The following is a 27,688-nucleotide window of genomic DNA, read 5'->3' as shown; positions in this document are numbered from 1 at the left end:
CACCTGGTGTAGAGTCTCAAACTTGGCCAATGTGGATATGTGAGAAAGTTTGCTAGTAGTTTCTCATAGGTCAGTGGTTCTTCCTGGGTTCTTCCTCCACCAGATATACAAGCCACCTTGTATAGCTGCTCAATGGTGTTCAATCCACACCAATAATGTTATACAGACAGAGAAAAAAAAAATTGTCTCTCTGAGGGTTGTATTCTGAGGTAGATGAAGTTATTTTCTAATGTTAATGTGACCAGGTTATATATCTAATGGAGAAACTTTAAGCTGTCCAGTGAAAATTCACGCTGATAGTACTTTCTGTTGATGAGGAGTAGCAAGAACAAGATTTTCAAAATGGCAATCCTAGATGTCAAATCAGCACCATTTTTTATCTAGAACCAACTAGTATTGATACATTTTTTCATTAAAAACTCCATGTTCATATGACCATCCATCCAGGTGAGTAGCAATAATAAGATTTTCTAGATAGCCACTGTGTTGGCCATACTGTATGTCCCAGTGACACCATTTCCATTTACGTCAACTAGACATCAAAAGAAGTCTTTTAGTGTAAGTCCCATGGTTTTTTTTACCATCCATTAGCAATAGAAAGATTTTCAAAATGGTTACTATGGTTGAGCAGCAGCATTTTCTTTTAGGACTAACTAGACCTTGGGATGAATTAGAGTGTAAAGTTTTATGGCAGTCCTCCAAATAGTTTAGGAGGTGTAGCAGTAAAAAACCTGTGCTAAAAAACAAATGGAAAGACATTAGATGTCAGACAACAGGCAATCACATAAGATCTTTTGGTTTATAACCAATTTAGCTAGACACTTGTTTTCTGCCAATGGTTGTAAAAACAATAATTATTCTGACCACAAAACATTTTCAAAATAGGTCAAACCTAAGATATTTTTATAATTAACTTCTGAACAAAGGCATCCTCAAATACCAAATCAGAGCCAGTATGAAATAATTCCAACTAAGACTTTCTATTGAAACTTTCTGCACTGTATGTAAATGTAAATCCGTAAGTTTATTTATTGTTATTTTTAATTTATTATTATATGACAGCTTTAAAAAGGACTGTCACAAGTACTTACCAAACTGTTTCAGAATGTGCTGAATGGTCCTGGTTGGGTACAAGCAACATGCCATGTCAAGATATAAAGTTAAATGTCAAGGGCCATAACTGTATAGAAACTGGGGCTGATGAGGCAAAACCAATGAAAGGTATGTATAGGTCTATGTGACAAAATGTTCATACCAAATCAAACCAAACTGCTTCATAACAGGTTCTTGATCTGTACCAGTTACAAGCAACAATCAATGTGAAGAAGTAAAATTAATTCTCATGGGCCATAATTAAATATAAAAACATAAGGTTAATGAGACAAGTATGGCAGTAAATTAGGACTAGGCAAGGTTCTTTTACCTGCATTACAATGAGGGATGGAAACTGACAAATTGCAATTTATTAAAATGCATTCACCAACATGCTTGTAAGAAAATGGAGAAACCATGTCAATAAAATATCTGCATGACAAACATTTCATCACACATTTTATTTTATACCCATCCACTCTCCATTAATGTGAGAAAATTTGTAAAACACTTTAAACCCTATAAGAGAACGTCATCAAACAAAATCATGGAAATTATAGTAGTACAGAGACAGCCAAATATGTAAAAACAAAGGAACAAAAACAGCAAACCACAAATGGTGTTTTACTCCAAAATTACTAACTTGAAATGGCCCATTTTACTCCACAATGACTGACCTTGAAAACTGCAGAGCAGGTGCCTATGCATGCAGAGTTAAAGCTGGAGCTACCTATAACAACTGTGACCTTTAACCTGATCTCAAAAATAATACAAAGTTTACCATTGTTAGATATACACTCATGAAGCCTCTGCTGCTCAAGACTTTGTTGGGTAACTTATCTATAGGTCTTCCGATTAAAAATGTACCCCCTGGACAATCATATGAAACTGTATCCTGTTGCCCAAACCCATAAATTCCAAATCTAGTTTTATGAGACAGTGTTCATACCAAACTGTATCATAATTTGTTGACTGGTTCCTACACAATTTACACAGAAGAGTTGCAAGATTTTGTTGGTTATAAGAAGCACGAATAAACAGATAAAATGATAGATGGAAGGAAGATGTTATTACAACTGGAGTCCAACATCTTGATATAGGGTCCTAAGAACATCTGTGTTCCATAACCTGTGCCAAAGAAATCAACAATTTCCATCTCTAGATGGAATTGCTCTTTGGTATCATTTTATACTGCTGTAAGTCATAATTAAACAAATCTATGCCAACCTGCATTATATATTCTGCAGCATCAAATCCAATGAGAATATTGATAACATCAAATCCAGAGTCTCCCAGATTCTTTATGTGTATTCCACGAATCAGGGCAAGCAAAGTCTGAAAATGTAAGAAAATATGCTTTACATTGCAAAAATGCCTAACTGATTTTATTCTCTAACTTCAATTTAAAGTGTTCTTCTCTTCTATATAGTCAAAAATATGTACAGCCTGATATCTCTAGTGGAAGAAATGTTCCATGTGATTCAATGTACTTTTTCAAGTCTCCTTCATCAGAGCTTTACCAGTTTAGATATCACATTTGGTAACTTCTTAATCATATTGTTGTCATCCATTATAGCTTTATAGAATGGTCTTTACTACATCATTTAACAAGCCTATGAACTGAATCTTTACTCATTTAACAGTCCACACTGTAAACATCCCAATGGTACATTTTCTTATTGATGCTATGAACAGTTCACTCAGTATTTTAACCTGTAGATACAGAATTTCCTGATATCCTTGTTCAGTACCACATGCCTATTGATGCCTGCCATGATATTTTATTATAGCCATTTGGATACATTCTGCTCTTGTCACTTAGTACTGTACATCGCTTCCTATTTTAGCTGACCTATCTGGATAAGTTGCAAACCCACCCCTAATATGGTGAAGGTGTGAACCCGATTTTTTTCTTCTAAAAATTGTAACCTTAAAATTGCCCCCAAATGGTTGAAAGTAAATAAAATCACAAGAAAACACAGCAAATAAAGCCTTGATGTATCAGGAAATGTTATCAAAGGTTAATCCCCATAAATTTTATTCAAAATCACTAAATTTACAACGTCTGAACAATCTTCATATATTTAGTTTAACTGTCTTTAAAAATAATTTGCAGCACACTGTAAATGACAATATACAATGAAATATCAGTTAATTAAAATGTCAGTAATGCCAAAAAGTGAAAAAGTGTCAAGTGAAATCCATTTTTCAGTTTTGTCTTTTAACTCAGTTTCAGTGAGATCATCATAAATGTGATGAGCTCTCATGTATTCAAATGTGATCCATGTCAACTGACTGAAGCAACAAGCATTTCCATGACCTGATCAAATACCAACAGTTTTTCATGTCTGGTTTGTGGAAGTTTTGGTTGTATTGTTACAATCAATTAAAAGTTGACCGGCATTGTATTACAATATTAATCAGTCTTCTGCATCAAATCAAGTACAAATGTAAGAGCTAGTGTTCACAGTGGTACGTTAAGTCAACTCCTACCAATTAATTAATCAAACACTAAGAACACTGTTAGTACATTTAGTATAATTCAGTATCTAATTTTAATCAGTGATTCATCATATTCATTCACAAATGTAATCAGTGATAGCAAAGGAACCAAGCAAAATACACATTATTAGGTGCATGAAAAGGTGGGGCAACAAGTGGCCGAGTGGTCTAAAGCGCTCTCCGTTACGGATCACTGCCATCTCATCTCTGCGTGGGTTCAAGTCAAGGATTCAGCCAATGTGAGTATGTGAAAAAGCTTGCCAGTAGCTTCTTGTGGGTCGGTGGTTCTTCCCGGTGTTTTCCCGGGTTCTTCCTCCACCATTTATACTGGTTGCCATGCATAGCCTATCGTGTCCTGAAAATGGCGTTAAACCCCACAACAACAACAACAACACACGAAAAGTTATGTTTTACAGATAAGATAATCATGGAGAACTAGTTCAAAACTCTGGAGTTAACTTGAAATTCCTAAATTAGAACACAGAGATTTGCTCAAGGGTAAGCAGAAGTTTTGCTGTAACTTGCAATGAAGTAAAACAGCATCATTATTTTACTAATAAAACAGTAAAAAATGGAGTTTTTATATTTTTGTTTGCCTAAATAATTGTCACTCTCTTTTAAATAAAGAATCTTATTTTATTCTGAATCTACAAAAGCACTGGAATGTTGTTGTTGTTGTAGGGTTTAATGCCATTTTTCAGCACACGATAGGCTATACTGGCAAGCTTTTTCACATACCCACATTGGCCGAATCCGAGACTCGCATTGGAATGTATTCACATGCAAAAGTAAGTTGTTTAAAATGTTACTCCATGTGGTTTCAACATACATGACATGTACCAAGTGAAAACAATGTGTATTACTTCTTTCAGGGATTTGATATATTGAAAATAAAGTAATTTACACAGAAAAGTGAAGAACTTATTAGAAATTTTTTTTTTATTGACAAATATTCTAATTATTAAATGAGTATTTAACCACTTAATCTGCCATCCCTTGACTTCTTCATACAGTAAATGTCCATCCCTTTCTTAATATTTCAGAGAGGAATTTGGTAAATTGCACTCTCACTTACACAGCGCGCTGTTTTTGGACTCCATTGTGTGTGGGGTTTTGAGGAACAGGTGTGTTATGAATGAAGTCCAAATGCATTTGATTTGTTCAGTTTCCAGTCATATGGTTGCTGAACATTCCAGATCATGAGTCCATATATTTTGCCAGCTGGTTTTCCATTCTAAAGTCCAACATCTTTAGAAGTTAGTTTCAGTTCCAGATTTTGCCAATAATATATTTCTTTGCCCAGACTCGCAGTAACACATAAAACTAAACATTTTAGACCAGACTTCAAAAAACAATTTTGATCAGCTTGCACAGTTTTCCATAAAGTAAACAAGTATAAATAGCTGTCTTGCTGTGTTTATTGTATTATGATGCCTCAACACCTGGAATCTGGAATAACAGGATATAAACTTGCAGATCTTGTAGTACCAAAGTTTCTGTTGAACGAATCAACTAAACCACAAGATATACAACCTACAAACATTTCTAACACAGGACATTATCATTATTGATTCTGCCATCTGTGCCAGAAAAATGATACATATGACTTGACATAAACAGGCATGATAAGAAGTGATGCGACTTGACATAAACAGGCATAAAAGTGATACATATGACTTGATATAAACAGGCATGATAAGAAGTGATACATATGACCTGACATACACAAGCATGATAATAAGTGATCCATGCAACTTGACATAAATAGGCACGATAAAAAGTGATACATATGACTTGACATAAATAGGCATGATAAGAAGTGATACATATGACCTGACATACACAAGCATGATAAGAAGTGATCCATACAACTTGACATAAACAGGCATAAGAAGTGATACATATGACTTGACATACACAAGCATAAGAAGTGATCCATGCAACTTGACATAAACAGGCATGATAAAAAGTGATACATATGACTTGACGTAAATAGGCATGATAAGAAGTGATACATATGACCTGACATACACAAGCATGATAAGAAGTGATCCATACAACTTGACATAAACAGGCATAAGAAGTGATACATATGACTTGACATACACAAGCATAAGAAGTGATCCATGCAACTTGACATAAACAGGCATGATAAGAAGTGATACATATGACTTGACATAAATAGGCATGATATGAAGTGATGCATACAAAACTTGACATACACATGCATGATAAGTGATCCATACAACTTAATATAAACAGGCATGATAAGAAGTGATACATATGACCTGACATACACAAGCATAAGAAGTGATCCATGCAACTTGATATAAACAGGCATGATAAGAAGTGATCAATACAATATGACATACACAGTCATGATAGGAACACTGGATGATATGAAGTAATCCATACAAACTGACATAAACAGGCATGATATGAAGTGATGCATATAACTTGACACACACTGGCATGATATGAAGTGATCGATACAACTTGATACACACTGGCATGATATGAAGTGATCGATACAACTTGATACACACTGGCATGATATGAAGTGATCCATACAACTTGATACACACTGGCATGATATGAAGTGATGCATACAACTTGATACACACTGGCATGATATGAAGTGATGCATACAACTTGATACACACTGGCATGATATAAAGTGATCGATACAACTTGATACACACTGGCATGATATGAAGTGATGCATATAACTTGGCACACACTGGCATGATATGAAGTGATGCATACAACTTGATACACACTGGCATGATATGAAGTGATGCATATAACTTGACACACACTGGCATGATATGAAGTGATGCATACAACTTGATACACACTGGCATGATATGAAGTGATCCATACAACTTGATACACACTGGCATGATATGAAGTGATGCATATAGCTTGACACACACTGGCATGATATGAAGTGATCGATACAACTTGATACACACTGGTATGATATGAAGTGATCCATGCAACTTGATACACACTGGCATGATATGAAGTGATCGATACAACTTGATACACACTGGCATGATATGAAGTGATCCATACAACTTGATACACACTGGCATGATATGAAGTGATCGATACAACTTGATACACACTGGCATGATATGAAGTGATCCATACAACTTGATACACACTGGCATGATATGAAGTGATGCATATAGCTTGACACACACTGGCATGATATGAAGTGATCGATACAACTTGATACACACTGGTATGATATGAAGTGATCCATGCAACTTGATACACACTGGCATGATATGAAGTGATCGATACAACTTGATACACACTGGCATGATATGAAGTGATCCATACAACTTGATACACACTGGCATGATATGAAGTGATCCATACAACTTGATACACACTGGCATGATATGAAGTGATGCATACAACTTGATACACACTGGCATGATATGAAGTGATCGATACAACTTGATACACACTGGCATGAGATGAAGTGATCCATACAACTTGATACACATTGGTATGATATGAAGTGATCCATACAACTTGACACACACTGGCAGGATATGAAGTGATGCATACAACTTGAAACACACTGGCATGATAAGTGATACATATGACTTTAGATATACAGGCATGATAAGATTTGTAAACATGAAGTAACCTCTATTCCTGACAACTCAAAAATAATTTTTTATAACATTCTGAAACAGGATTATATAGACTACTTGCTCTGGTACTGAAAAGAAAGACAGACAGACAGATGGAGTGTAATATAAAGCCTTACATCATTATGCTTCTAATTAATTTCGGGACTGGATGATTTTAATAACAAAACGAGTTTTAACAATGATGCAACAGTGGATCTGGTAGATGATATTTGTCGCAGTAATTTAAAGACACCTTTAATGTCCTCAAATCCTCAAACACGTGAATGTTATTCCCATTCTAACACACTTGTAAATTTTATTTTAAAAAATAGACCAATATGTAACTGTGTGCTAAAATAGTCACAATGAAACATTACAACAGATGACTCACATGCAAAGCGTTGACAATACGTATTCTGTTATCTTCTTTCAATGCTGCAACAGCCTTGTCAAACAGAAGGTTGAAGTTGTCCTAAAAATAGAATAATGGTTGTAAAAAGAAATAGTGAATTATGCAACTTTAACAGGAGAATTAATTTCCAACTTTCTTTCATGAATATACCTCACTCAACAAGTGTATCTCCTTACCGCCCTGTGAGTTCAGCCAATGAAATGTATTATTATCCCTGCACATGTTTTGAAAAGCATCGGGAATATTGTGATGCTCTCATCTGTCAGTCCTTCCATCTCTTGTTACCACATCTCATAAACTGCTGGGTGGAATTTAAAAAAACATTTTTTTAGATGAATTGCCCCTGTGACTCAAACCTTTTGGGTCCCTGGGTAGAGTCAAATACAAAAAAACTTAAACTACAATAACACTGTCATGTATTTTCTAATCAAACTTTTATAATTGCAATCATACCTGGAAGATGCATCATATCTATGATGTATTTCGCAGTATGACAGCTTGGTTAATGTTGGTGTTGTGAGGGAGTGGTCAGGGTGATATGAGAGGCAGTGGTAGGAGTGATCTGGATATGTACCACAAAGCATTGCGATTTGTGCTTGTGAACTGAACCACTGCAGTTGCTCAAGTAATGAAGGCTTATAGTTATCTCAGAGCATTTCAGATGATTTTCTCTCCTATATTTCTTTATGTTTTCCTTGCAGTGATATAATTCAATATGTCCAATTATTTCTTACCTAAGAAAAAAAAACATGAAGCAATGAAACTGTCCATATGCTTGTCAGTATACGGTAATCACTATTTCTGATTTTCAAAAACTTTAATGCAAAAGAATGTAGATGCTGCTGCTGTTGACACCATTAAAGTGACTACTGACAAAAATAGAACCTCTATATATCACTTGCAAAATGATGAAGAATAAGAAGCTAACAAGAGAGCAAAATCTGGGGCATTTACATCAAAAGACAAACTTACAAAACTAATTCCAGTTCCAAATATTATTTTATGAAACTGGATATTTACTAGTAGGAATCAAAATTTTAAAATGTTTGTTTGAATTTGATGAAATTAGTGTACACTGCTTCCATCATGTAGTGGTCATTATGGATTATCCACATCATAGTTCGTATTCTAGGGATCAAGTTTTATTAAAAAGTTACAGCAATATAATTATGTAAAAGTGGACATCCACTGCATTGTGTGGAACTTACGTGTTGAATGAGCTACAGTAGATCGTGCAAAAATGATCATTTTAAGATTTCCAAAGACTTGCTATGACAGTAAAACACATTCACATATGTGCATTGCAAGTTACTGATGATAAATTTCTGAGCAAAAAATTATAAAGTGGGTGCTTCACAAAGTATGCAAAGTTTAATGTTAGTAATTTTGGACAGAAAGAGATTCTAGTTTTACAAAAAAAGTGCAATGAAACCATATGTATTAGCAGGGTTCATTCTGTTATTAAAATAAAAAATGGGAGAAATGATCTGATTTATTTTTTCTTATTCCTCCAGTCACTTTTAAACTGTTTGCTTAATATGTTGCTACACAATGAAATAAAAACAGTGCTATCCAAAAAACAACCTGAACTAGTATATCCCTGTGTAGTACTTGCAACGTAAATATACATGTCTAAGCGACAAATTTTCTCAGGAAATTTAACTTGTTTACTTTCACTAAAGAACTACAGTTTTTAATCACACTCTATGAAGTATGTGATACTATAACAAACAGAATAACAAATATACTAAGGATTGCTGGTTTGGTCATCTGGCAAGTCTAATATTACTGGTACCAAATGGAGGGGTCAAAGTGATGAGAAAGCACTTAAATATTTTCAGTACAAGATAAACTTGTATTATTTTCAGTTAATGCTGATACAATTTATTGGGTACAGTACATTCTTTCAAGTAACATGATGAATACTACAAAACTGATTATGAATGCCCAGCAAATATTGTTTATCTGTTATTAATTTGTTACATTTTGACCCAATTATCTTTTCCAAGAAGTTGACATTAATACAGATAAAACACTGAATTCAAAGTGCATGAAGAAAATGCTTATTTATACAGGGTTACAGAAATTTTGTCTAGACTCACCCAGATGGCACTATATCTTTGGCAACTTTTAACCGATTAAAATTTCAGAAGGTTTAAGTTTGTATATATTATACTATTGATTCGACTATTGAACCAACTAATAAGAAAATTAGAAAAGCACCCTAATTTCTGCTTCATAACCCATTTTATAACTTCTTTTTAAATACAGAACGAATTGCTAAGCAGGAATGTGTTTCCTTATTCTTAGTAAAGAGTGGCAACACAATTTCATTTCTAAATGTTTTCCTGTAAACAAATTACCAAATGAAGATAACTACAACACATTTTAAAAAAGCACACTCTCTAATGATCAGTGACTAATTCTGAGTTAGACATAAAACTGTGTGTGATGTTGATTGAATACTATACAACAAACACATCTCTTTCTTTCTAATCGCTGTATACAACAAACACATTTTACTGCAAAGAAAATGCCTCTTTTCAAAAAGAAAGCCTGTGGTGTAGTAGACCTTTCGTAAACATGACACAACTAAGAGCTGCTTATATGCACTGTGTCACTGAATGATTAATGGGGAGAATACAAATGTTATATGGTTTATTTATATATCGCTAGAAACCAATTTTATGCCAAAAATAAAACCTAATCTAGCCAGTGCCAAGGTCTCTTTGGACAAATAATATATATATCTAAGTTTCAAGAGTGTCTGCTCAATTCTAGTACCATATATGAACAGGTACCAAAACATTCATTTTTTGGTGATGTGGCGGGAGCCATGGTAGTATGGGCACTGGAATATGCAGGCAGGCAAGAGTTGTCTTATCTCACATAAAGAGGTCCTAGGTTTGATACCAACCAGAAACCCAGCATGGAGCAAATTAATGAAATTGCTTGTTTAGTGCTAGGATGTCAATATTTGTAGTAATCAAGGTCCCTAGATTCGTCAACCATAGGGATTTTAATATACATCCTCGTATACTAATATAAGTATATAGTCTTAAGAGTCATTATCCTTAGGCCAGTGCTTGGAGTAATGATACATTACTCCCTTATATAAATAAAATCTAACCTAGCCAGTGCCAAGGTTTCTTGGGACAAATAATGTATATATATATCTAAGTTCTGAGAGTGTCTGCACGTTCTAGTACCATATATGAACGGGTACCAAAACATAATTTTTTGGTGAAGTGGTGGTAGCCACAGTAGTATGGGCACTGTAATGTGCAGGCAAGCGATAGTTGTCTTATCTTGCATAAAGAGGCCCTAGGTTCGATACTAAGCAGAAACCCAGTATGGAGCGAATTACTGAAATTGCTTGTTTAGCACTAGGGTGCCAATATTTGCAGTAATCAAGGTCCCTAGATTCGTCAACCATAGGGATTTAAATATACTGCCTCGTATAATAATATATATATAAGTATACAGTCTTAAGAATAATTATCCTCAGGCCAGTGCTTGGAGTAATGTTACATTACTCCCTTATATAAATAAAACTTTAACCTCATTGCATTTCTCCATTCATATTACAAGTCCATCTATTGTTTAAGTAATTTAACTTCCACTCTATGTGTTATTGAGGATGGGAATGTAATAGCTGTTGCTTTTAAGAAAAATATAGTTGATGCAATTTTTATTTTTTTAAAATAATAATTTTAGATGTTAATCACGACCATTACAGTCTGTGGTTACACTTACATTCTTGGTCCCTAATCAATAAAATATAACTATTGTATATGGTTTGCTTTATATACCACTAGAAAACAGTTTTACACAATGACATGAGAACGTAATGGCTATGAGTTTCTTTGCCTAAATTTTTTTTAACAAACTGAAATTGTTTAGTTTTGTGACTGCAAGAAATATTTTCATTCAACGGTGTTTATTTTGAAACATCGAAGCATGACAGTGACCAGTAGTTGCTAGAAATTGTCCTAATTTAAGTCATTTAATACTTCTACTTCACCTGCTTATCATGCTACGGTGGGTGGTAGGCTGGGAGAGAGAGACAGAGGGGATGGGATATGGCTTGAAACAAATATACTTGTTCTTATTTTGAGAAAGAAAGGACCAAGTTATGACAAGAATCAATGTCATTACACTTTTTTCATTAATTTAAACATTCAGTTTCCAAATGGGAAAGTGAAAAACAATTATTATTTAACTTTTTTCATATAACGCTAGAACCATTTTTACATGATAATTTGAGAACATAACACCAGTCCAAACAGGTTTATCACAAGTTTCATGTTGTGTGGTTTTGCAACAACCTTTTCATTCAACAGTTAATGTAAATTTTCAACATCGAAGCACAACACAGAGGAGTAGCTGGTAAGGACTGTCCTGACTTTTCAATGTGGACCTGAAGCTACAGTAACTGGTAAGGACTGTACCAACTGATTAAAGTGGACTTGAGGCTACAGTAACTGGTAAGGACTGTCCCGACTGATTAAAGTGGACTTGAGGCTACAGTAACTGTAAAGACTTTCCTGACTTGTCAATGTGGACTTGAGGCTACAGTAACTAGTAAGGACTGTCCTGACTGATTAAAGTGGACTTGAGGCTACAGTAACTGGTAAGGACTGTCCTGACTTATTAAAAAGGACTTGAGGCTACAGTTACTATAAAGACTTTCCTGATTTATCAATGTGGACTTGAGGCTACAGTAACTAGTAAGGACTGTCCTGACTGATTAAAGTGGACTTGAGGCTACAGTAACTGGTAAGGACTGTCCCGACTGATTAAAGTGAACTTGAGGCTACAGTAACTAGTAAGGACTGTCCCGACTGAATAAAGTGGACTTGAGGCTACAGTAACTGGTAAGGACTGTCCCGACTGATTAAAGTGAACTTGAGGCTACAGTAACTGTAAAGACTTTCCTGACTTATCAATGTGGACCTGAGGCTACAGTAACTAGTAAGGACTGTCCTGACTGATTAAAGTGGACTTAGGCTACAGTAACTGGTAAGGACTATCCCAACTGATTAAAGTGGACTTGAGGCTACAGTAGCTGTAAGGATTTTCCTGACTGATCAATGTGGACTTGAGGCTACAGTAACTGGTAAGGACCGTCCCGACTGATTAAAGTAAACTTGAGGCTACAGTAACTAGTAAGGACTGTCCCAACTGAATAAAGTGGACTTGAGGCTACAGTAACTAGTAAGGACTGTCCTGACTGATTAAAGTGGACTTGAGGCTACAGTAACTAGTAAGGACTGTCCTGACTGATTAAAGTGGACTTGAGGCTACAGTAGCTGTAAAGACTTTCCTGACTTATGAATGTGGACTTGAGGCTACAGTAACTAGTAAGGACTGTCCTGACTGATTAAAGTGGACTTAGGCTACAGTAACTGGTAAGGACTATCCTGACTGATTCAAGTGGACTTGAGGCTACAGTAGCTGTAAGGATTTTCCTGACTGATCAATGTGGACTTCAAGCTACAGTAACTGGTAAGGACTGTCCTGACTGATTAAAGTGGACTTGAGGCTACAGTAACTGGTAAGGACTGTCCTGACTGATCAATGTAGAATTGAGGCTACAGTATCAGACATAACAGCTGACTTCAAAGAAAGAATGTCATTTCACATCCAGTGCCTGAGATGCATGTAGAGTCAGAAAAACTGACAATAGAAAGGAACTTTAATTCATTTAAATGAATTTGTTTGTGACATGAATGGCCACTGATAGAGCATAACAGTCAAGTAGGGTACACAAATCCATGTATTTAAAACACTGTCATACTCACTGATAAATAAATAAAGTTATTTTTTAAGTATAAGGTAAAGTTAAAGAAGAATTTTTTGTAGCATTTTCGATTTTAATATTAAAAAAAAGATACACAAACTATGCTACACAGCACTTTTATTAAATATCTGTTATTGAGAATGAAAATAAAAGCTAAAACTTGATGCAGAACAGCATGTAATTTTCTGCATTTGTATATGCTAACAGGTATATCTAATTAATCAACAGGGATGCACATTTTAACCAGGTAATTTTTCTGAGGTATGCTCTGTCATGGACAGATATTCAAGAAATATAGAACCTTGTATTTTTGTCTATGTATAATTAGCTAGACAACTGATAAAGGTAAACTGACACAAGCCATGGTCAGGATTATGGTATGAGGATTTCTCCCATCTGTTTGTTGAGTGCTAATTCACAGAGCAAATACAATAAAATACATGAGTGATGCCATAAAATCCACTAATTGCAGGAAATCCACCACACTGAGTGGACTTCCACTACTTGCAGTGGCTCTTAATCCATCCATTGCCCCTGTTTTCATGTCCACTGGATTCCATAATCCATGATGCATGTAGTGTATACAGGATTTTACCAAGAACAAATGGGTTGCCAAGTGGTATATGGTCCCAGATGGCTGAGTGGTCTAAGGCACTCGCTTTTATAGATCAATGACATCTCATTTCCATCCATCTGGGTTTCAGTCTCAGGCCTAGCCAATGTGGATATGTCAGAAAACTTGCCAGTAGCTTCTTGTGGGTTTGGTGGCTCTTCCCAGGATTTTCCCAGGTTCTTCCTCCCCATATATACAGGATGCCATGTATAGCCTATTATGTGCTGAAAAATGACATTAAACCCAAACAACAACAACCTGACAACATACTGTAGGTAGGGTTTTATGTGACAAGGCACAATTTCCGGAATATATACATCAGTGCATTTAAAAGTTGATTTATTTCAAACATTTTGAACTGCAAATATTTATCAGCACAGTAATAAAATTTGTTCTCAGATTTCATACAAATTAAAAATTATGCTGAACCTAAGTTTGCAAAGATGTGATAGGTGTAAAAGCACTAAAATTTCAAAATCATTAAAAGAAGAAACAATTACTGCACAATTGACTAGAAGATTTTGACACAAGTTAAAATTCTCTTACCTTAAGAGCCAAGAGACTTTCCCCATTCAGTTTTTCACATTCACTCTCTATAAACTCCATATTTACCTTGAGAAAAATTAAAACAGATTTGATAAGATAATCTTTTCTTTAAGAATTAAAACTACTTTTATTGGCGAGAATGGTTTTATTTTCAGCTGAGACCAATTGATAAAACGAAGAAAATTTACTCTATTCCATTTTCAGCTATTCTTGATTTACGATGATCCATCTTAAGATGTTCCTAATTTACTCTATTCCATTTATAATTGTACATAATTAGGTACTATAATTAATAATAACAAACATTAGATACATTTATTAACAAGGGTTCTATGTTACATGGTGACTCACCTACAAACCACACTATGATTAAACTTTATCTAGGTGGACAAAACTTTTGTACCAAGGCTTAACAAAGAACGTAAAAAAGAAAACATTATTGGTATATATTTTTTTTTAAATTTATAACTTGCAGGCATTCTACTGCTGATATGAAAGGAACAGAGACCTGAAGAGACTCATTCTCAGACCCTGAAAGACCTGTCGTAAATATTCAGTCTACGTGAGTTTTTGCTAATAAGGTCAACATATTTTGAACTACACTTATTCTGGTAGTATACCACATTTTGTACAAGTTTCATAACCATGGCAACGTCATATGAATCATATATCTCCAGATTCTCTCGAAATTCAATTGCTAAATAAGTTTTCTGATATTTCACCACTCCATGCATATTGTTAGCACTAAACAGTATTTTCCTATATTTGGAATCATGAATGGACCATTTCTCTTTTGGAACCATTCACTATCAAAATAAAACTCCATACAACTATCAACATGTATACATTTTCCAACTCATCAGAGAATGGGCAAACCAAATCAGTAAAAAGACTGGCATGGCAAAGTTGATTTTCTACAAGTAGCCCCTATAGAGTCATACCAAGTCATCTATCAGCAATGTAATAAATCCCTAAAACTCATGATTTTAAACTCTGCAAGAACCTCTGCTGAATAAAATTACAACAGTGATAATTGTATCCTAGATATTACAGTCATGAATAATCTACTCTAATCAACTAATACATTGAATCAGCTACAAAATCTTTTAATCATTTCCAGTAGCTAGTGTAAACACTAAATATCATGTTTAAAATAAATTCTGACTAAGACGATCTTAACAATGCAATGCTGGCCGATTATCTAACCATAGTTTGTGATTTTTTTCTATCTTTATATTTACAGAACATAACTTTCAATTGGCACAATGCTGCCATGATGTGCTAACATGCCGTTAAACCACACACACACACTGTGACAGGGTATAAAAGACATAAATAAATATAAAAAAATGAAGAGTCTTGAGTCCCTGTTGACGGTCAGGTGATCTTATTATTTTTTTGCAATTAAATCAGCCCATCAGAAAATAGAGGTATGATACTGTATTGAATTAAATCATAAATTTGACAGGAACCCTGTTTCGCATTTTAGTATATATGTGTTACTTAGCATCATTAGCATAATGTACCATAGACAGGATAAAGATAAATTCTACACAGATCTAGCAACAATATTATCATACTCTGATCAATATAGAGTTACAAAATGTTATTACATAGACCCTGTTTTCATGATAATTTTCAGTATTACGGGTAGTAGTATTATTTCTCATTAAAGTCAACTATTTCAATTTTAAGCAAATCTGAATAAGCTGCTTTGATAATATTTCACTATTAAATTGGTGATTGCAAAGATAAATGATTGTGCAATTATTTCATTTGGACAGTATACAGACCAATGCCATTATCTCCCTTAAATCATCTTTTGTTTGTTTTTTTTTAAATGCATTTTTGATCGCTCAATGTATCTGGCAAGTACAGAAAAATATCATATTTGAAACAACTGTGACTGTCACAGTTATGACTAAGATGAAATTGAGTAACATTTCACAAGTTCTGAATCAGCCCATATGATACAAACCAGCCTATAATATGATCCAATCAGCCCATAATAGGATCCAAATCAGCCCATAATAGGATACAAATCAGCCCATAATAGGATCCAAATCAGCCCATAACAGAATCCAAATCAGCCCATAATAGGATCCAAATAAGCCCATAATAGAATTCAAATCAGTGCATAATAGGATCCAAATCAGCCCATAATAGGATAACAAACTAGTCCATAATATGATACAAACCAGCCCATAATAGAATCCAAATCAGCCCATAATAGGATCCAAATTGGCCCATAATAGAATCTAAATCAGCCCATAATAGGATCCAAATCAGCCCATAACAGAATCCAAATCAGCCCATAATAGAATCCAAATCAGCCCATAATAGAATCCAAATTGGCCCATAATAGAATCCAAATCAGCCCATAAAAGGATCCAAATCAGCCCATAATAGAATCCAAATCAGCCCATAATAGGATCCAATCAGCCCATAATATGATACAAACCAGCCCATAATAGGATCTAAATCAGCCCATAATAGAATCCAAATCAGCCCATAAAAGGATCCAAATCAGCCCATAATATGATACAAACCAGCCCATAATAGGATCCAAATCAGACCATAATAGAATCCAAATCAGCCCATAATAGAATCCAAATTAGCCGATAATAGGTTCTAAATCAGCACATAATATGAATAAAATCAGCCCATAATAGGATCCAAATCAGCCCATAATAGGATCCAAATCAGCGCATAAAAGGATCCAAATCAGCCCATAATATGATCCAAATCAGCCCATAATAGGTTCCAAATCAGCCCATAATAGGATCCAAATCAGCCGATAATATGATCCAAATCAGCGCATAAAAGGATCCAAATCAGCCCATAATATGATCCAAATCAGCCCATAATATGATAAAAATCAGCCCATAATAGGATCCAATCAGCCCATAATAGAATCCAAATCAGCACATAATGTGAATAAAATCAGCCCATAACATGATCCAAATCAGCCCATAATAGGATCCAATCAACCCATAATATAATCCAAGTCAGCCTATAATAGGATCCACATCAGCCCATAATGTGATTCCAATCAGCCTGTAATATGATCAAATCAGCTCATAATAGGATCCAAATCAGCCCATAATATGAACCAAATCAGCCCATAATATAATCCAAATCACCCCATAATATAATCTGAATCAGGCGATAATGTGTTTCAAATTAGCACATAATATGATTCAAATCAGCCCATCATAGGATCCAAATCAGCCCATAATAGGATCCAATCAGCCCATAATATGATCCAAATCAGCCCATAATATGATCCAATCAGCCCATAATCGGATCCAAATTGGCCCATAATATGATCCAAATCAACCCATAATAGGATCCAAATCAGCCCATAATAGGATCCAAATCAGCCCATAATAGGATCCAATCAGCCCATTAAAGGCATAATAGGATCCAAGCAGCCAATAATATGATCCAATCAGCCCATAATATGATCCAAATAAGCCCATAATATGATCCAAATCAGCCCATAATATGATCCAAATTGGCCCATAATAGGATCCAAATCAACCCATAATATGATCCAATCAGCCCACAACAGGATCCAAATCAGCCCATAATTTTGTCCAAATAAACTAACTCTGAATCAGCATGCAATCCAACCAGTTCATACAATCATATGGTTTGATGATTTGTCATGCACAAAGCTTGCAAAAAAAACTTCAAACACAAAATTTAAGCAAGTTAGTGAAACACAAAATTTTGGTCACAGTGATCTACATTTGTGAGGAGGCTGCAGTACTCATCAAGATGCATCCTCTCAGAGTTTCTTGATTCCTGGTATAACAGTATACAAAATATACAGTGTGCAAATTTAAGTTTAGAATGTACACCTGATTACATTCCTACAACCGGATATCTCATTCACTATCTCCTCTCTCCCCTTCACTGATGCAGGAGGTAGTACAATACAGATGCCCATACTGATGCAGAAGGTAGTACAATACAGATGCCCATACCGATGCAGAAGGTAGTACAATACAGATGCCCATACTGATGCAGGAGGTAGTACAATACAGATGCCCATACCGATGCAGGGTATAGTACAATACAGATGCCCATGCCAATGCAAGTGGTAGTACAATACAGATATCCATGCTGATGCAGGAGGTAGTACAATAGAGAAGCCTATGCCAATAAAGCAAGTAGTACAATACAGATGCCCATGCCGATGCAGGGGGTAGTACAATACAGATGCCCATGCCAATGCAGGGGATAGTAAAATACAGATGCAACGATGCAGGGGATAGTACAATACAGATGCCCATGCTGATGCAGGGGATAGTACAATACAGATGCCCATGCTGATACAGGGGTAGTACAATACAGATGACCATACTGATGCAGGGGGTAGTACAATACAGATGCCCATGCCTATACAGAGGTAGTACAATACAGATGCCCATACTGATGCAAGGGGAAGTACAATACAGATGCCCATGCTGATGCAGGGGGTAGTACAATACAGATGCCCATGCCTATACAGGGTGTAGTACAATACAGATGAACATACCGATGCAGGGGGTAGTACAATACAGATGCCCATGCCTATACAGGGTGTAGTACAATACAGATGCCCATACCGACACAGAGGGTCGTACAATACAGATGCCCATGCCTATACAGGGTGTAGTACAATACCGATGCCCATACCGACACAGAGGGTCATACAATACAGATGCCCATACTGATGCAGGGGGTAGTAAATATAGATATCTATGCCAATGCAGGAGGTAGTACAATACAGATGCCCATGCTGATGCAGGGGGTAGTACAATACAGATGCCCATACCAGTACAAGGGGTAGTACAATACAGATGCCCATACCGATGCAGGGGACAGTACAATACAGATGCCCATGCCTATACAGGGTGTAGTATAATACAGATGCCCATACCAATGCAGGGGGTAGTACAATACAGATGCCCATACCAATACGGGGGTAGTACAATACAGATGTCCATACTGATGCATGGTTTAGTACAATACAGATGCCCATGCCTATACAGGGTGTAGTACAATACAGATGCCCATACCAATGCAGGGTGTAGTACAATACAGATGCCCATACCAATACGGGGGTAGTACAATACAGATGCCCATACTGATGCATGGTTTAGTACAATACAGATGCATATGCTGATGCAAAGGGGGGTAGTACAATATCTCACCTCTACTTTGAAAATAATAGCCAAAAATAGTTCAGAATTGTCACTAACCTCTTCCCAAGCTGACTAACAATTCTTACAGAGAAACCTTTATTCAAATGCTGCTCGAGTTTTCAATGAATGACAGAAATGACTTATCAGTTGCAAACTTTGGCTTTATCTTGCAGGTAAAGATGACTGCATCATGATACTGTAGCTAACATGAATATTAACAAACTGAGATTGGAACCATGTATCATTTGCAGCTGTGGACAAAACCAGGGTATCTGAATATGTTATGATAACTGCTTCTATTTTTATTTTTTTATTACAGCCCTGTGGTCTTAAACTCAGTAACAGAAAAGAGCAAACCAGCAAGTTTTGTAAAATTCAACAAATAATTTATTTCCTGAGAATACAAAGTGAAAATTTGAAAAGGACTTACAGTATTGCGAATTAAATCACAAATAGTCCAAAAAGTTCTATTACCAATTCCAATGAATAAAGTTCTAATTAAATTCCATTGGTGTTATGTGATGTGGAGATAATGCCAAGTCTTTTGATAAATTACATTAACTGAATCCAAGATGTCCTTATCTGAATTCACTATAATTCCAAGTTCATTTATCTGTCCAAGAATATTATTGAAAAGCATTTTGTATTTGCAGTGAATAATTTAAATAAATAATTCTACCCAAATCAAATACTGAACACAACAATACAAATGATTCTACTTCTGATGTCCTCACAAGAATGAATAATTTGTTATATTAAAAAAAACTATGACACAAAAATACAGCCAGGATGTAGGTCCAAAGTTCATTTCTAGAAAATTCAAAGTTGTAAAGATACAAAATCTCTTACTAAAATTATAATAAAGAACATGGTAAACATCAGGTACAACGGGCTTATCCATGGGGAATACCAACATCCTTGATTCAGATTAAGATAATGATCCTAATATTTAACCTATACTACTAGAAAATATCAACTATGTGTTATGAGTTAACAGAATGACTGGCTCAGGCCAGATACACCATGAACTTGATTTTGGACAAGGTCAAGTTCAAAATACAATTATACATAATACATAGTCATGGAGAAAAAAATTAACAAACAATACAAATTAAATTTACATTATAATATCAGCACTCTTTTTTCAAATTGATACACTGACACATTAAACTTCAAAGGGTAACAGTGAATTTGCTTTTATTTTGAGAGGTCTTTATGCATTCATTCTTAGGTGCTAGAGAGGTAATATTTTTGTCTAATTTAAAAATAAGAGTCAACAATGCAACTCTGGAATAGAGATATTTTGTATGATGCATATTAAAAATTAATGAAAACTAAACATATAAATTTAAGATAATGAAATAATTAGTAAAACCTTCAGGAGAAACAACTCTTCCCAGAAATTTGCATTTCCAGCTGATGGATCTTCTCCCTGCAAAGAAAAAAATATTAAACAACAATGATTATATGAATGCCACATACTCACATGGAAATATAAAAGACAAAAAACTGTCATATAACAACAAAGTACAGTATTAGAAAAAACCTGTCCTGAAAGTCCTATTCTTTGAAAATGACTTGTCATTTATGACCAGATTTTCCAGGTATGGATTAACTAAGTTCTATAGTGCATACTTCAGGTATGGATTAACTAAGTTATATAGTGCATTCTTCAGGTATGGATTAACTATGTGACATGGTGTACTTTCTAGGTATGGAATAACTCTGTTGTATAGTACATTTTCCAAGTATGGATTAACTAAGCTGCATAGCTCTTCTAAAGGTTAGCATTAATTAAGGTGGCACTCTACAGTTTCATATTTTGCATAGTGTTAGAATTTTAAGGAAAAAGAACTTCCCCCATTTTCCTCTGGTTATACTGGCTAATGTCAAAAAATATATGTACATTCATAATTCAGTTAAAACAATGCAGTCAAACAATTTTACATCCTGATTAGCGGAAAGTCGATTTCACAAATGTTTTAGGAATTTTATGTTTTCACTTTATTCAATGTCTCTTGAATAAATGTGACAAAGGGAAAGTAATCCTTTCAGATATGGACCGTAAAATACCAGATGACAACCAGTGATATTTAAAATAAAAAAACGAAAAGAAAACACTGAATTTACACTGACATGCAAACCATGTGCTTAGTTCATATGCAGTAACAGTTGTGAATACTGTTAACAACAGCACACATTCAGAAGGTTGTGAAATACACAACTTTGAGACTGCTAGATTTTAATGCAGTATGGCCTACTGAATGTATACAGGGATCTGATTTCCACAGAAATCAAGGCTTATGTAGCCATTGTCAATACATTTATAAAATATTTAAAATTATCATAACCAAAACTGCATGTCAATTTCAGATCCATGCTCAGGGAAAGTTGTCATGTGCATTATACAAAACCATCTAAACTGGAGTAATTAACAGCAACAATCATAAAAATAATTAAGAGTGGATAGGATATTTGAAAAATGCCAATAATTAAATGACTTTAATTAAATAGTGAACTGAATAAAAATGGGGGAAAACTGTCATGGTTCCATGACCCTCTCTGCATCTCTCTCTCTCTCTCTCTCTCTCTCTCTCTGCATTTCTCTCTCTCTCTGCTTCTCTCTCTCTCTTATATTTCAGTTGCAATCTTTGACACTCAGATGTTGTATTTTCTAACAATAAAGGAGAAACACCTTACATATCTGGCACTGTTTAGGTAGGGTACCCAATCTGATTGCCACCATTTTGACTTTTGCCACTGTCATCTACCCTATCAGCCTCCTTTCTTTTGCTACTGTCATCTATCCTATCAATCTCATTCTTAAGTTGGATCTGCCTAATGCCAACAAATTTCATTTTTATCATCAAGATATAACTCATAGGATATTATGAATAAATTAAAGGCAGAGTTACAAGTCACTCAACCAAAGGATTAAATAAAGATAGCAGTAAAAACAAATAATTCAATAAAGCTAACTTACAAATTTGTTTTATTTGATCTGTTTGATTTCTTGTTCATATATCAGGTGATGGCAGCAAATTGCAAGCATCATGAAAATATGAGTACAGTTTACACAACTTCAGCAGTCCTGAGCACAGTCTCACAATGCCTCTCTCACACACACACAACCACTATAATGATCTGAAATGAGCTCACAATGCCTCTCTCACACACACACAACCACTATAATGATCTGAAATGAGCTCACAATGCCTCTCTCACACACACACAACCACTATAATGATCTGAAATGAGCTCACAATGCCTCTCTCACACACACACAACCACTATAATGATCTGAAATGAGCTCACAATGCCTCTCTCACACACACACAACCACTATAATGATCTGAAATAAGCTCACAATGCCTCTCTCACACACACACAACCACTATAATGATCTGAAATGAGCTGATAACTAAACTACTAGCTCATGAGTTCATTTTTTCTGTGATGCTGAGGCAGCAAATGATCTTTATTGCTTAACTTTCACTATTTGTTCTCTTCATTTAAGTCACTCTAGTGGTTTAATATTTTTCATACTGCAGTTAACCTAAAATAATGAATATTCACTCTTAAATACAACTTCCTATCATGCTCTCTCTCTCTCTCTCAATGAAATTTTTTATTGCATGCAAGCTTTCATCAGAAACAGTACACGATGATAATTTTATTGCGACTCCATGAAATTTAACATGATCGGCAGATGCAAATATGCAAGAAAGCATGGTATGACAAGTTATTTTCTGAGAACTTATGGCAGCTCCATCAAAATACATGGAGTAATGGTGGTGGGACATTTTCTTAATCCTCTCTATGACCCCTCCACCCTGACTGTGAAGCTCAAAGAAGCAAAAACTGCATAAGCCATACTGTACCTGGAACAAAGCTTCATATATCTGAACTATCTTTTCTTTCAAAGGCATTTTGTTAGCAGATCTCCTTCTTAACAGTGGGTAATGTCCACCCCTACTTCCACCATCAGCACCAGGTGACTCTGGCTGGCTCATATTAGACACGGACACATATCAGATTTGCTGCTAAAAACAGAAATGACACAATGTGAAGATCACTTTAATAGATATCTGATGTCATGGTAACAAAGGAAAGCTGATGTATCAGAATGAAATAAACTTGGCCCATCTTTATATCTGGTGACATACATGGAACCAATGCTTACTTAACAAAATTAACTAATTAGCTAATAAACTAACTAAAGTTTTCCTGCAAAGCAGCTGCATCCCTGCACATCTAATACCTACTCCAATTTTATCAGAAATTAGATAACTATAGTTGATGATATGCATTACATATAATTTTACACAAAGATGATGTGGAACAGCATAGCAAAGAAATCATTTAATCAATCTGTATACTACACATCCAGCTGATCTACTGTGGAACACGAACAAATATAGTCCAAGTTTCCTTTGACATATCTTGTTTCAAGTTGGATATCTGGACAGAAATGTTGGATTGCTGACTGTGCACAATATGTAACAAAAGGTAATAAGGAAATTCAGATTAGAATACAAAACTGGTCTTAAAACTTTAGTTTTTTCTCCCTTAAATATGTGTATCACTGAATGCTGATGGGATTGTTTGGCATGTCTTTCCCATGCATGTGCCAACCAATTCATATTTTATCATACACTTAAAGGCCCATTCTTGCAAGCAAAAAGTTTATCTGGATTTTATTTACAGTCTTGTATTGCAACTGAAACTCAAATTTCCAACTTACTAAAAATTGGGTACCAATAGTTAAATGTCATTTTTTTATGCAAAATTTGTGTATCAATAGCAAAAACTGGTTGTTTCCATATTATATTCAACACTTATGTTAAAGAAGCTATTTGGATCAATACAGACTAAGAATTTGTTCTCTGGCACTTTTTAAAATTTACCCAACATCAATGGTCATGAAAAAGACATTAAAATGACCGATAAATAAACAAGTGTAGGAGAATGATTTACAGGTCCAGGCATAATAATAAGTAAATCATTGCTTCCGATAAGATCATACAGACTGGTTTATCCAATGTCGATGATAAAATTATAGCTGTTGTATAAAGTAAACTAGACACAGGATGGTCAGGGGACATATGTCTAAATATTAAGAGACATTAATCATAAACACAGTAGGTTCTAAGCTGTCAACCCATTTGAATTTATCCATGTGTATTTTTTAAGTAAGCCTCAATTCTGCAGTCCTACCTAGTTGTTTCATCCATTTGATAATGACTGGCACTGGGCCAAGTTACCCCTCAAATAATTAGTACATTGTCGGTCACCAGCATTATTGTCTGAAACATTAATTTTGTAAGATAATTTCCATCAAGTTGTTTCATATAAATTAGAATTTCATTCAAAGAAAAGAGTGTTAAGCCAAGTTACCCCTCAAATAATTAGTACATTGTCGGTCACCAGCATTATTGTCTGAAACATTAATTTTGTAAGATAATTTCCATCAAGTTGTTTCATATAAATTAGAATTTCATTCAAAGAAAAGAGTGTTAATCTTTCTTTGGAAATTGATGCATTACATTTTTTTAACTGAAACAGTGTAACAGCAAGATTATACCCAGATGAATTTAGTCCTCTATTCCAAACAATATATATATATATATATATATGGCAGAGAATAACCTTAACAATATGTTGCTTTGTTTCATATATTTCCAATTCTTCAGTAACATAAGCCTTCCCTATAGAAATGAATGTTTATAAGCACAAACACAAACTATCAATGCAATATTTATTTTCATACTAAAGGTACAACTTTAAACTGAGCCGAGTGTGAGTGGCATGTGTTGAAACAAAATTGGTGGGTGGAAAGAAATGTAAACATTTAACAACTATTTAAAGTCTGTGCATGATTTTTTAATTGTTTTAAAAAGTTGCTAATTTTGTGCATATCAACTGTATTCAATTCAGTAGGAGGTGCCAAGACTAATAGCTCTTAAAATTTTGTATCAAACTTAGTTCTATAGGTATCCTGGATTCCAAGCAATTAGTACAAAATTAAAGATTATATTAAAGTTCATTCAAATAGGACCTAAATGACCTACACACGCACATGAGTGTGTATATTATATTTAATATGAGGATGTACAGTTATGTTCTCATGTGTGTCTGTGTGTGAAAGAGAGTCAGTCAGTGGAAGTGAGAAAAATGTGAAGTGTGGGTAGGTTTAACCTACTAAAAAGGCCTTTCCAATACACATCCAATATTTTATTTCATTGCATCGTCAATTAAATGAAAGGGCCATTCAGGTATCTTCCTGTATTATGGTAAATGAAAGGGCCATTCAGGTATCTTCCTGTATTATGGTAAATGAAAGGGCCATTCAGGTATCTTCCTGTATTATGGTAAATGCAAGCATTTTTATTATATATCAAGCTTAATATAACTTAAACATGGATATATTCTGTATAACCACAATTGGAACAGTTTAAATGATGGTCCAAAATATATGTTACATTTCATGAAAACAAACATGGGGGTATTTGTATTCCTCTGATGACTGATGAAAAATGTGACTTTCTATAGCTTTCATTATTCGTCCTAATTAAAACTAAAATTATAAATATGATCAGGAATATATTAAGACTATTCATTTTCATAAAATCATGTGGAACCCTGTGTTTCTGAAAAATGATAAAAATGCATTTTTGGAATTACAGTTAGCATATAAGAACAAGTTCAGACTTTATTATTATCATTCTTTGAATATCTCCATTTAAAAATTAACTTGGTTTAGTTGCTAAGGCTGGTATTTCATTATCTATATTTAGTCCTACAATGTAAGACAGCACATGTTTTTGTTTTAGTGCCATCACCCCCAGAACTAAAAATATCGGGTGATGTGCCTTACGTTGTAGCGCTATATCCATAGCCAACTCAAACATGCACGTCCGCATTCAAACGCCTTATAGCTTAGGATCATAGCCTATATGTATATAATCAGTCACGAATACTCTTGATCATAGATTAGTCCACTGTTATATATCTGTAATATGCGCATATTTATCTTTAATTTAAATTTCCGACTATCAATGTATATTTCAAAAGAAACAAAAACCTCATGTAATCAGCCTATGACGTGTAGGCCTAGTATTGATAAAATTTATGTTGACTCGGCACATGAAATCGATAACCGAGTGCATACAAAATCCGTATACCCTATTCATTATTTATATGATTTTGTGCTTAAATGTTAGAAGATGTTATTACTTTACTTTTCACTAAGTATATGAATAATAATTCCCATAAGGTGTGCTAAAGCCCTTGTATTGCTTTGGCAAGTAGCTGTCGAAAATGTGTTAAATTCGACGTTCAAGCACTTCCGGTAACATTAGGAACGCACTTACCTCCTCCTCCAGGTATTTATTAATAATAATAAATTTGTTCATTAGACTATTTCTAATTATAATATTCTGGAAAACAATTATAATCTGTACAGATTTTACAGATTTAAAATATTATCAATTATAATATAGTTTCCTCTCCTAATTTCGGTGCGTAGAAGGAAAGCATTGAACAGCTTGAAACGTAAAGTTATATACGATTACAAACACCGTGTATCTGTGACTGTGTTTGTGTGCAGATAATTCATCTCTTTGATAATTTGATATTAGTTATATAATAGATAAGATAGATTTAGAATGAGTGAATAAAATGATAATCAAATCAAACAAGCGCGATTCTGCGAAAATATAGGTTCCAGCAGCAGAGAGGGTGAACAGACCATAGAATTCCGACAAAAACAAATAAAACAAACAAATAAAATCATCTCGTAGAAGGTCAAGATTTTACAAATGAACTTTCCTTGAGATGTTTATTTTTGCAATGACCGATTGTACTAATGAA

The 27,688-nt window shown here is 34.6% G+C and overlaps 1 protein-coding gene across 5 annotated transcripts in view; it reads right to left on the bottom strand.

Moving 5' to 3' along the window:
• The window catches only part of LOC149794783 (armadillo-like helical domain-containing protein 3), a 144,631-nt gene extending 117,463 nt beyond the window's left edge, over nucleotides 1-27,168 (bottom strand). The window contains exons 1-6 of one of the 5 annotated variants that reach the window (XM_089964432.1): nucleotides 27,053-27,168; nucleotides 23,698-23,859; nucleotides 21,192-21,248; nucleotides 14,622-14,687; nucleotides 7,639-7,719; nucleotides 2,320-2,427 (exon numbers count right to left, since the gene is read on the bottom strand). In XM_089964432.1, coding sequence (XP_089820558.1) covers nucleotides 2,320-2,427; nucleotides 7,639-7,719; nucleotides 14,622-14,687; nucleotides 21,192-21,248; nucleotides 23,698-23,829 — 444 coding nt within the window. In that variant the 5' untranslated portion in view covers nucleotides 23,830-23,859; nucleotides 27,053-27,168. Of the gene's footprint in view, nucleotides 1-2,319; nucleotides 2,428-7,638; nucleotides 7,720-14,621; nucleotides 14,688-21,191; nucleotides 21,249-23,697; nucleotides 23,860-25,033; nucleotides 25,111-26,900; nucleotides 26,945-27,052 lie in introns of those variants that run through there. The other 4 variants (XM_089964433.1, XM_089964436.1, XM_089964434.1 and 1 more) reach the window with 4 other exon arrangements.
• Nucleotides 27,169-27,688: the final 520 nt, after the last annotated feature.

This window comes from Sinohyriopsis cumingii, chromosome 7 (assembly GCF_028554795.1).
Source record: "Sinohyriopsis cumingii isolate HCF-2022 chromosome 7, ASM2855479v2, whole genome shotgun sequence".
Lineage (NCBI taxonomy): Eukaryota > Metazoa > Mollusca > Bivalvia > Unionida > Unionidae > Sinohyriopsis > Sinohyriopsis cumingii.
Note: the sequence above shows the minus strand (reverse complement) of the source record. Positions and strands in the feature narration are given on the sequence as shown.